General features: G+C 35.2%; 1 protein-coding gene across 1 annotated transcript; it reads left to right on the plus strand.

The window, feature by feature from the left end:
* Positions 1-2,127: 2,127 nt before the first annotated feature.
* Positions 2,128-9,228, plus strand: LOC110456494 (placenta-specific gene 8 protein-like). Its single transcript, XM_021507282.1, has 4 exons — positions 2,128-2,177; positions 6,470-6,591; positions 8,226-8,365; positions 8,736-9,228. The coding sequence occupies exons 2-4, from the start codon at positions 6,477-6,479 to the stop codon at positions 8,826-8,828; spliced, it is 348 nt and encodes a 115-aa protein (XP_021362957.1). The 5' UTR covers positions 2,128-2,177; positions 6,470-6,476; the 3' UTR covers positions 8,829-9,228.
* Positions 9,229-13,122: the final 3,894 nt, after the last annotated feature.

Below are 13,122 nucleotides of genomic sequence, written 5' to 3' on the forward strand. Positions count from 1 at the left end.
AAGTATAGTAGTAATACGGCTAGGGTTAGTATAGTAGTAATAAGGCTAGGGTAAGTATAGTAGTAATAAGGCTAGGGTAAGTATAGTAGTAATAAGGCAAGGGTTAGTATAGTTGTAATTTGGAATACATAATTGTCTTATTTGTTGAACAGATACGTGTTAGATAATGATATTCATCACCAATTTCATTAAATCATAGACTACAAGTTCTGTTTACTTTGGGTATTCCAATCCATCTTCCAGTTTCTATGGGTAAGTGCATATTTGAAGTTCCGAACCTAACAATAATATGTCTTTCTTTTGGCTTTAATTTCACAAGTAATTTTCAAGTTCAAAATTTGTTTTGAAATTTGAATAGGTAGATCCTCTTGAAGAGCTCTCGATATCGTTAAACCATTTTTGGATAATCTGGTCTTGTAATCTTTGTTTTACAACAACTTTCAAATAGTCACTTTTAAACGTACATGTTTTCTTATATGCCCTGATACAATTTACACCTGTTTCCATACATATATATCTTGAATATTCTTTAACTATTTGAACTCCATGATTCCATTTGTTTGTAAGTTAAACATTAAGTTATACATAGTACTTGACAACCTATTGCTAGTTATCAATTTATACCAAAACATAATTACTCTGGTTTTAACTTCAACATGTAAAGGGAATCTCCCAATCTCTCCATAATCCATGTCACACTAGAAGACAGCTATAAGGTTTTACATAACTTCGAAAGGCTGTCGCGATAGTTATGGTTTATTCTCGAAAGTGTGGTAATGAGTAATTAAAACGAGGTTACACTCCCATCTTCTGCAGGAGGTCCATAGGGCACCATACCTAGAGGTCATCTGTCATGAGACACCGGCAACCGTGAAGATGAGATTATAACAGATAGGCCAACAGAACCCTGATTGTCCTATGAGGACGACATCTACCCCGATCACGATACGCTACTAGGGTAATATCTTCTGTATCGAGTAAATCAACGGGGAGCTGCGAGATATGCCATGACACAAAATCTGAATACGTACGTTGTTGGTATCGGATATGTCGCTCTTAGGTGGAAAGCCGCAAACAGGAGAACATATTATAGATTTGTGAGTATCTGCTCTACAAGACAGACATATGAAATGAAGTATCGGTAAAGACTACCCCCACCAGATAGACTCAGAAGGAGCACTCAATCAAGGCATTGCCAACTCTTTGTTAGAGGGTCGGATGTTTTATTATCTAAGAAAGCCTCAGATTTATAATTTTGTTTTTGTTTCAAACCCAATTTCATAACTAAATCTCCGTGTCCACTTTGTTCCGAAAAAAAGTTTGTTGTTGTTAATGCCGCTCCGAGATTTCACTGTGATAAAACACCAACCTTTGTTCTACGCCATCTTAATCACAGCAGAAGTAAATTAATCCGTACTCCGACAATTTCACATTGTTGAATAACAGCACCCGACATGACGTCACTATGTCTATATTTGCGTTTCGTGTTCGCTGATACTCGTGGGTTATATTTGAGAAATTTCTCGAGAGAATGGATATTCATCAATCAATTATCACGAGTGGATATCCTATATATTGCCCGTCAGGTATGCAAAAGAAAAAGAAAGAAACTAATATTACCAGGTTGCGTAAGGTCTTCATTGAACACCTATCAAATGTTAGGATATATTCCATGGACTTTTCTACATGTTCTGTTGTTAGCGATTATAATTACCATTAAAGATATCTTTACATTGGGGCGATAATTAACGTTTAGTTTTCGGTGTCTTAATTCCCCTTCTGTTACATCCACGTAGGTACGGAAACGTGTCCACAACAAAATCAACCTGTTTCCGGTGGTAAAATCACTGTTTGACCTCGTGAAACCAATATGATAGTTTATTCACCAGCTTTATGAAATAGTTTAAATGATTTAAGTGAATGCCTGCACTTCACAAATTGGCCAACATTGGTATTTCTATATTGTAAATAAATACATATAAGGTCTTCTGACGATAATGATGGTAACACTATGATATCATCAATATCAATATTTACATACGTTGCTGTATACAATACCATACCTGTGGAGCAGTGCGTGTTCTGACCTACCCATGATAAGCATATGTAGTGGGGTACCTTGATAAGTTCATATGTCAGCTCTGTACCACAGGTGACAAGAAGGCCCTAACCTACAGGTAAGCAACCTTCTATAGCTAATTTCATTTTTTTTGTAAAATCGTTTTGCTTTTTAATTGTGTAAAAGTAACAATGTCATGGGTAAAACGAAAATAGTCTTTGCACTAGCATATTGTGAGTTTAAATATAGATTTAGTCATCTTTGTTAAATGTCGCACTATAGCAATGAACATTCACACTGATATCTCCGATAAAGTGATAAAAAATACTACAACATGTTTTAAGTTTGAACAATTTCGATATTACTCTCTTAAAATTAGGACTGGCTTTGCTTTTAAACGTTAGGTACCTGTATTTGACAGTAAATACCAGAAACATTTAGAAATGTTTAAACATCGGCTGCAATTTGTTAACTACAAAAACAATTTTTCATCTTGACATACATTTTGACAGATATGCCAGTTGACAGTGACAGGTAAACTGTACGTGTATGTTTGTGGGGAGGTGAGGAAATCTTACTTACTGACGGAAGTTGTAAAGAAGTTGAAAATGTCTCAGCCAATCACATAACAGGTGACCATATTTGACTGTAAATTAGTTAAAAAGGTGATTTGGACCATAAGAGAAAGATAGTTTTGTTAAATATACAAGAAACTCGCTGATACTCTTAGGTTATACTTGAGAAATGTCTCAAGAGAATGGATATTCATCAATCAATTATCACGAGTGAATATCCTATATATTGTCCGTCAGGTATGCAAAAGAAAAAGAAAGATAACTAATATTACCAGGTTGCGTTAGGTCTTCATTGAACACGTATCAAATGTAAGGATATATTCCATTGTCTTTGCTACATGTTCTGATGTTAGCGATTATAATTACCATTAAAGATATCTTTACATTGGGGCGATAATTAGCGTTTAGTTTTCGGTGTCTTAATTCCCCTTCCGTTACATCCACGTAGGTACGGACACGTGTCCACAACAAAATCAACCTGTTTCCGTTGGTAAAATCACTGTTTGACCTCGTGAAACCAATATGATAGTTTATTCACCAGAATGTTTTATAATTTTATGAAGCTTTATGAAATAGTTTAAATGATTTAAGTGAATGCCTGCACTTTACAAATTGGCCAACATTGGTATTTCTATATTGTAAATACATATAAGGTCTTCTGGCGATAAGGATGGTAATACTATTATATTATCAATATCAATATTTACATACGTTGCTATATACAATACCATACCTGGGGAGCAGTGCGTTTTCTGACCTACCCATGATAAGCATAAGTCTTTGCACTAGCATATTGTGAGTTTAGATATAGATTTAGTCATCTTTGTTAAATGTCACATTATAACAATGAACATTCACCCTGTATAACCGATAAAGTGATAAAAAATACTACAAACATATTTTAAGTTTGAATAATTTCGATATTACTTTATTAAAATTAGGACTGGCTTTGCTTTTAAACGTTAGGTACATGTATTTGACAGTAAATACCAGAAACATTTAGAAATGTTTAAACATCGGCTGCAATTTGTTAACTACAAAAACAATTTTTCATCCTGTCATACATTTTGACAGATATGCCAGTTGACAGTGACAGGTAAACTGTACATGTATGTTTGTGGGGAGGTGAGGAAATCTTACTTACTGACGGAAGTTGTATAGAAGTTGAAAATGTCTCAGCCAATTACATAACAGGTGACCATATTTGACTTTAAATTAGTTAAAAAGGTGATCTGGATCATAAGAGAAAGATAGTTTTGTTAAATATACAAGAAACTCGTTGAAGGAAATGTCTCAACCAGTCCTAGATGGAAATATTGAATTTCAAATGAGCCCAAAAACTAAGAACTGGTCCTAAGATTTTCATTTCCACCACTTTTTGTTAATACTCACTAATTTTAAAAGTGGTCACACTTTAAACATGTTATCTTTACTCCGAAAAAGTAAATTACTCGCCCTCCCCCCTCCAAAAAAACAATATCTATATTTATACGTTGGTGGACATGTATACTATATCAGGCAAAAACTCTGCCAAAGTAAGTATCAGGGAAAAGCCTTTTACTCCCTCTTTGGGATGAAGAAATATTGAAAATCGCTTAGATTTAAACTTTAATATCTACCCTTTGTATGACATTGAGTATAATCAATTCCATGCAAAGTAAGCCCTACTCAAATGTAGATTGCTGAACAGTTGTGTTGGAATCATCGCTGAAAATCGAGAAAATACTGAACAATTAATACGGCTTAACATTCTAAAGTTGAATGTATTGGTTAGTGTTTACTTTTTATAGAAATTCGTGTTAGATAATACCTACATCAATGTTAGTTTAAGACAATTTGATTAATATACGGTATATTTATTGGATTTTATACATGATACTTTGCTTTTCCATCAAGGCTGATTCGGAGCTATTCTACAGCCTACATTAAACGATACAAGTATGTCTCACTCCACTCGGCTACTTAACAAATTCACACCAACACAAATGTACTATTTGAGCTATTCTACAACCCATATTAAACGATACACGTATGTCTCACTCCACTCGGCTACTTAACAAATTCACACCAACGCAAATGTACTTTTTTGCCGCTAGCTCGCCGAATGGACGTAGAAATATTCGGAGCTATTCTACAGACCACATTAAACGATACACGTATTTCTGAAAACTACATTTGTAATAACACAGGCAAAGGAAAACAGTGTACAAGCACCTGGGAACTTGAATTGACATGTTTGGTAAGGTAAACGAACAAACGAGACCTAGTTCTGATGGTAAAATCCCCATCTGATGGAGTGTTTACCGCATAGTAAAAATGAGCCCACGTTTCTTTCAACAAAATGATTGATTCATGTATGGGTTTTGTCCGAGTACTAAATGATTTTGCCCGAAAAGCCGTCATTTAATGGTTGTATTGATACAATAAATTAGAAGTTTAACCATATCGTACCACTTTTCAAAGATATTGAAAGTTCCATAGTCAACCACTCTGGACTATTGGTAGAGAGAGAAAGGGATGATGATGTCTTTATAAATTGATTTTCTGTCTTAAAAAAAGCAGCAAAGCCAATGTCACGCACTTTAGACATCTAGCTATGTTGAGTTTAATATTTTCAACGCAGTGATTTCGATGCATTTTTTTTTTATAAAACTGTAGTGTATTTAAGTAAGTCTTGCTTTACTCATCATTTTCCATTTGCAATGTCACAAAAGCAGTAGATATTACACTTCAAAATCGGTCAAATAGGTATACCGTTGTTCTATCGCAATACAGATAAATATCATTGTAGTAGAAAACATTGCTGTACTTATTTTGATGTTGAAGCGTTGATTGATTGTGATGGGACGATGAATTCCTCCGTTTCCTTGATTGTTTAAGCATGTAGACATCGCAATGTCTTACTGTTCCGTCTGAAATGCACTAGCTGATAAAGCTTCTCTCAAGGGTCACTTATAAGTGTCTTCTGATTTTACTGCCCTAGTCTAGAGACAAAGCATTATACACTGCACCCGGTACCATTGTTCTGATAACAGGCTAACATGAGGTGCCCAGCTAGACACCAGAGACAACGACAGTTGTTTTATTCTCATAAACAATACAGTGTAGAGAATACATATATACAAATGCGTGACGATAATATATGGTGGAACAGGACGGACGTTAGTATTGTAAATTAATGATGTCATTGATATCGGTAATAAATTTAGACAATGATGTCAATTCATGTTGTATTACATAATTGAATAATGTATGATATTTAAATGCGTTTGGTCTTTCATAATAATATCTGGACATATGTTTTCGCCTACTATTGAGTATTGGTTGATGTATACATGTAAACAGATAATGAAATTCGTCGCCAATTTCTCTTAAATAACATCAACTACATAATCTATGTTCAAGAAGTATATTGAACCACCTACCACTTTCAATGGTAACTTAGTATTACATGTTCTAAACTTACAATACGCTTTGGTTAGTTACGGAGGGTGTTCTAGTAAGTACTTTTCTAATTGATTCCTTTCGGAGATGTATAAATTTCATTTCTCCAGTTTGACATTAAATTTCCTTATAGTTAATAAAATGCGGTACTCTTTAGCCAATGTATATATGTATCAGACTGCATTATTCAAAAATACGTTCACATATTTTATCCATGACGATTCATAATTTGATAAACTTACTAACAGTTTATTACTTAATTTATTCTGGTTGTTTTTTGTCAATTGAGCCAAAAATAAGACCATTCTTACTTTGACATTCATATCTAGCGGAAACCTTCCAAGTTCTCACCTTATATGCATTAAACACAAATTGCTATAATTGTTTCCAGACTAAGGATGGCGGTTCAGCAGGTGATCACGGCACAGCCCACAACCAAACTGATTGGCAACATCCACGGTCACCGCGACTGGTCCTCGGGCCTGTGTGGCTGCTTCAACGATTGTGGATCATGTAAGAGTACTCTATAGTATCTAAATATAAACTTTTTTTTTATTTTACAACAATTATGAAACATGTTTTACAACTTATATTAATAACTCTTGTTGGCCCGGATGTTTGCCTGCGGGGGGTCTTAATATGGGAGGAAACCGGAGTACCGGGAGAAAACCTACGTGATCGAGCAGGTGATCCCATACCTTTTCACATCCGTTCGGGGAATCGAACCCTGGCCACCTTGGTGAAAGGCAAGTGCGCTATCCACCGCGTCACCGAACCAACATGTACAGCATTTATAGTATCCAATGGTATCACGGTATAAACACCTGTTTTCATTCAACACTAAGTATTGTATTTATGAAGAAAATACATTTACAGACATATTCACCTCGGCCTTCGGTATCGATGAATATTGGTCACACACCATTCCGTAAATAATGAATAGACCGAAACTGAAGTCCTGAAATGTTTCATTACATGTCATTCTATGCAATTCTCTGCACTTGTCAAATTATAATCACTACCACTCTTTAACATAGGATGACATTAACCATCATAGTCTGTATATTTTTTCCTTTTGTAAGTATTGAGTGTGTAAGGGATTTACAGGAATGTCACGTAACGTTCCTCCTCCAATCAGAGTTGTCAATTTACAACAGGTATATCTTATTCATAGAGTGGTGTCCGTATGACATTTATAAACTTTTTAACAGGAGAGTCTGTAACATTTGCTTTTTGTTTTCATTCTAGAACAAATATTGTTTTCAGTAAACAATAAATATTGCTTTTTGTCGAACAACTCAAATAACAACGACCGTTCTCCGTCAACACTTATCGTTGTTTTATGTAAATAGTATGTGTATCCAGTAAAATATATATTCCATCTTCAATTTCGATAGGCTGCTAGGATTGGGGTTCTTGATAAATAAAAGTGCTTGCTGCTATTTCGGTCAGCAACTATTGTTTTCAGTCGTCAGTAGTAGCAGTTTAATTCAGTAAAAAGTGATATGCTGTTGATACCTGTTGTTTTCAATCATTAATAAGGATTGAATCCCATCTTTTGTTAACATTTATAATCCATGAAATACAGCACCGTTCAATCATATTCCATAAAGCGCGGTAGCGAACCTTTAGCACTATTTGGACGGAACTACTTAGCATACCATAATAAATGGCAAAAAACAATAATTAAACCCTAGTGTTTACTTGCAAAACAGCAACGATAATTGTATTTGGTCTTTCTGCGGAGTTTCTTTTAACTTATGATATATTTTAAACACAGTGCTTACCAGATGTGAACAGCAATTTTGCGAGAACAGGTTTGTGTTTTCTTTGGTTGCCAATCGGACAGAACTTGAATTTTACATCACGCTTTGTATGGTGACAGATTACTATTCTAGTTTGACGGAAAGTCCCGAACAGTTAACGTACAGATGTGTGCATGTGTAATAGTAATAATGGTTCGTGACAACGTTTTTGGCCGTAAGTTTATCTATTGTCTATGCAATGTGAACATTAATAATGAGTGAAAATATCGTTTTCTGGACTTTATTTACATATGTCACTTGATTGTACAACACAAAAAAACAAACGTTATACGCAAGTCAACTGATTAAACGATATTTAATTTGGGACAATAATGGATTCAGGTCTGATGACATTTCTGTGTCTGCCGTGCATGGAGTGTAGGACCGCCTCCAGGTTGGGAGAGTGCTGTTGTTTGCCCTACTGCTGCCCCGGATCCTCTATAACCATGAGAGCGAGATTGAGGACGCTTGGAGGTATACAGGTACGTGCTCGCGCGATAGCACTTATAGTTCCATTTAAAGAAATTTGCTATTCGAGATGATTTTGGAATCAAAACGAATTTATTACATTAAATCATGAGTATGTTTCTGGTACAAGGGTGGTTTCAGGAACAAACTGGCGGCTAACAGAAATTATATTGGCTATATAAAGTATAAAGTTAGTCGTTAAACTGATCCTCTGTTACTTTAATCGAAAGCTACATTTCAAGTCAGCTTGTTGTAAGTACGGGTATAACCAGACCAAATTCACTTCCCTTATCTCCTTAACAGTTTGAACTATTCAACATATAAAAATGTCAGAGGCGAGAGATTTACTGACATGTATTTCCAATTTTCCCCTATCTGTTACAGGGGAGTATCTGTAAAGATATCTGTGCGCTCGCCTTCTGTCCATGTTGTGCTGTCTGTCAGATGTCACGAGAGCTCGATAATATGGGATTGTAGCCAACCAACTCCTGATTTCGATAGGATCCAATCGACAATGTATGTGGAATGCTATTGGTTGGATACGACGTGTGCAGTGATTGGTCGGCAGAGTTGCATATGATAAGGCTCCACCTTTAAAAATGAAGTACTGTTTTGTTGATACGATTTAAATCATACAATTTCTTTTAGTTTAAATCTGTACGTGCGATTATTATACATTAATTGTTTTCCTGTTAAAATGAAGTAGAATCTATTTGCTTTGATTGCTTGTCTGAATCAAAGAGATCCCGACTGAGGTTGCGCATTTATTGAATGTCATTTAATTTGCCACAAATAATTCTGTCTTCTCTGTTAAAAAACTTCAACGATTCAAGAACAATCCAAGACAATATGAGATTAAAATGCCTAAACTACTCTAGGTTATGATTGAGTTGTCGATTGTTCAAATTATAGTCGAGGTGTTTCCTTTTCTCTAATATCGACACGTTTGATGCCCACATTAACACCGAGTTACTCCCTGTAACGAGTGGTAATGAGAACATGCTAGTAGACACGAACATAATGATATATAGAAATGTTCACAACATTATAAAATCTAGTTACAGACTTTAATTTATTGACAAAAGTTAATTGTTCGATGATACGACGTTTCCTTTTTTACAATTTCCGCAAACAATGTCGCCATACTTATATTCCTATTATGACTTTTATTTTTGACAAATGTTTAACCTTGAACTTGTTTTATACAATGGCTTTAGTAATGTTGTAACTTCTTCCAAATCCTTTTGCAATAATATTTGTCAATAAGATATATCTTATGGTTTTCTAAATAGTTTACTCTACTAAAGCTATATTATTTTTGACGGTAAAACATATTTTCACACACACAAAAAAGATAATTGTAGATAATAAAAAAGATAATTCAGGTCTTTAAAATGTCATGATTTTTAGTGATTTTAAGCATTTTGCAAAAACTATCATTTTAACTAAATTACATTTTTAATGCCAACAACATTACCTTAACTCCTAAACATTTGATTTAGGAACTGTTAGTCTCCTCCAGTGTTTTAACGGGGACACACGAGATGGCTAACTGACCCTTGCCGCCTCGCAATGCATCCTGTCGAGGAAACAATATGACAATACCGAAACGTCAACAAAACCATAATTTGAAAATTTCAAAATCGATGAAACTATGGCAAAATATAGACAAAGAAAATATTTACATGGGAACACTTATAGAAGGATAAGGGGAAACGATGACACCCGCTATGTAAATCCCGGTCAAATCCAAGTAACTTCGCGTATCATAGCGAGAACTCGGCTAGTGATAACAAAACAACCAACAAGGCACACTTATGAGCACAAACATAAACATCGTACAAAATATTTCTTTGTCATAAACTATCATACAAAGAAATATCACCTTCCCCAATGGACCATGATGGTGACCCATGACACTATTAACCTGCGTCTTTGGAAGCCATGTGCTGTGCGTCAGCTGTCGATATCTATCATGCTCCTGCATAGCGACATGTCAACACCGTACTGAAGATGGCGTACCAGGAAGGTTACTCTCAAGAAAGGTAAAGATGAAAATTGAAATCGAAATCGTTCTACTGATTGTTCAGATGAGTAGTAAGCCGTTCGTGTTGAACATGTTGTAAGTGATTATCGAGGAAAGCGGGCTGAAGTAGAAGAGTCTGAAGTGTCCCTGTTTTCAAGCTCATGATGTTATATACGACGAGGTCGTTCAATTTCTTGTTATTTAAAAACCGTCGATATATATGAATGTGGAAATAAAGGAATCGACTTGTGATTTTTGCTACCAGACTCAGAATAAAATGAAAACAAAAACCTTACATGTCAGAAGAGAGGCACAAGTGAATATCGAAACGTCAATAAAACCACAATTCGAACTCAAAATAGAAAACAAAATGTGAGTAAATGAAGGATAAACATGGAGACCCTTGAAAAAGTACACGTAGAATTAGACAAGGTGTTCCGGAAGGGGAAGCGTCTTCTGCTTCATCGACGACACTCGCCATGTAAATCTTAGTCAAATCCAAGTAGTGAGCACAATAAAAAAAACGCCGACTTTCGTATCACACAGTAAAATTGAAGGACCTTGCTAGATTTTAACTGCCAGTACTGATAACTCATCAATGAATGAAGCATCATATGGAAACAAAAACAAATCGGTCAGAAGTGGGGCACAATTTGTTCTCATAGGAATGCCTACAAGTGTCACAAAATATGCTCCAAAATAGTTTCCAACTATGTTTTTATATCGCCGTTCTGTTTCTTAAAAAAATCCTCTCATATTAAATAAGAGAACGAATGTTTCAAAAAGAATCTTCGCTTTTTCATCTTCTCTTTAGTTCTTATTCCTTCCTTTTTGCTGCTAGGGGTTACAATTCGTGTAGAGTGTTACATGAAGACTAACAATAATTGTAAAAAATAAAAACACTAAAAAGAAATGTAAGCAACAACAGCAACATTGTAAAAGTACAAAATGAAAACATAAAAAACACACGCTGCCCTCTGACCTACCTGGATCAAGTTCTAATTAACATACAGTTAGATAGTAGCACTACATGATTTGGTCTATTTTGTGTTTACGTCCTATTAACAGCTATAGTAGTTAAAGGATGTGCTCGTGGAGGAAAGCCAGAGTACTCGGAGTAAAACCACTTGATTGTACCTGCGGCCAGTACCTGGCGACTGCTCCACGTAGCTAGGCCTCGAACCCGCGAACCATAATTTATAAGTGACATAAGAAATACAAACGCATTTTATCTATCTAGATGTTTTTCCTGCCCTACGCCAGCATCGATTCTTTCAACATTGTTGATAAAACTGAATAAGTTTAGATAATGTTAGACCTTAGAAGTAAATAGGTTTGTTTGTTTGTGTTTAACTGCCCATCGACAACTGTGGTCATTTAGGGCCATGGCGATTTATATATTTTTTGTTAAACAAACGTGAGTAGTGAAAATAAAATCAGATAAAAATGAATATTTTTAAAAAGGGGGTAAAAATAATAAATGAGATACTGAACAGTTTATATGGAATATGCGATATATAAATAACGTCAAAGAGGGTAAAGTGGGTTAGAAGACTTCAGAGTCTATAAAAAAGACCGTTGTCCTTCAAAAAAATAATGCCTTAAGAGTCCACGGAAGTGAAAAGGTTGTTCATATCCGGGACTCGAAAGAAATTATCACGAATGTGTTTGAAATCGGAACATTCTATTCAAAAACATATTCCTATGTAAAAATTGTGTCACAAGCGTGGCATGTAGGTTGATCTTCTCGTTTTAAATAAGGATAAAGTAGGATAAGTGTACCCAGTGCGGAGCCCAAAAAGGGCATCTTCCTCTTAGAAGCAAATAGGTTTTGTTTACAAATCATAATATTTACATACTTCCGACTCTCACGACTTTCCGGAAGGGGTTACATTGTACATTTAGCTTTTATGAACTCGGGTGTATTATACTTGTAAATAAATGGATTCCTAATAAAATGAAACAAGAGGCCCATGGGCCTTAACGGTCACCTGAGTCCTAAAGTATTTATTTTTGTTGTTGAAATATGTACCAATTTGAGTAAAAAATAGTTAAGTATAATGGCAGCCAAATTGTATTTCTAATTGACCCGAAAAATAACAACACTTTGTCAGGACCATGATTCGATCATTCCTACAAAGTTTCAGTTCAATCGGCCAAGTAGATCTTTACTTTAAGTTTGAAATAGTTTACCAAAATGGCAGCTGTGGTGGCCATATTGGATTTCTGATCGACCTGAAAAATAACAACACTTTGTCAGGACCATGAGTCAATCATTCCTACAAAGTTTCAGTTCAATCGGCCTAGCAGAACTTGACTTTAAGTTTGAAATATGTTTTCAAAATGGTGGCCGTGGCGGCCATATTGGATTTATGATTGACCTGAAAAATAACAACACTTTGTCAGGACCATGAGTCGATCATTCCTACNAGACCATGTAATCTCTTATTAGAGGAAATAAAGAATGTCTGTCTGTCTGTCTTCGGACATTCCTTGAAAATCTTTCGAAGCTTTTACATGATGGACAATGTTTAGTTCGACAGTTACTAGGTGTGCAATTTAAACTTATATTAATCGACGTCATTTGCTAAATCTTAGTTCTATAAACAACGACGAGAATCGACTGCTTGTAAAATGTCTGGCCTTGTGAAATCTAGAGATAATTCAAATAAACTGGTACATGTAATCTTGCATTAAACAACAGCTGAGCATAATCGGGAGATGGTGTGTTGTGTCATAATTCTT

Source organism: Mizuhopecten yessoensis, unplaced genomic scaffold, assembly GCF_002113885.1.
Source record: "Mizuhopecten yessoensis strain PY_sf001 unplaced genomic scaffold, ASM211388v2 scaffold8745, whole genome shotgun sequence".
In the NCBI taxonomy this organism is placed as follows: domain Eukaryota; kingdom Metazoa; phylum Mollusca; class Bivalvia; order Pectinida; family Pectinidae; genus Mizuhopecten; species Mizuhopecten yessoensis.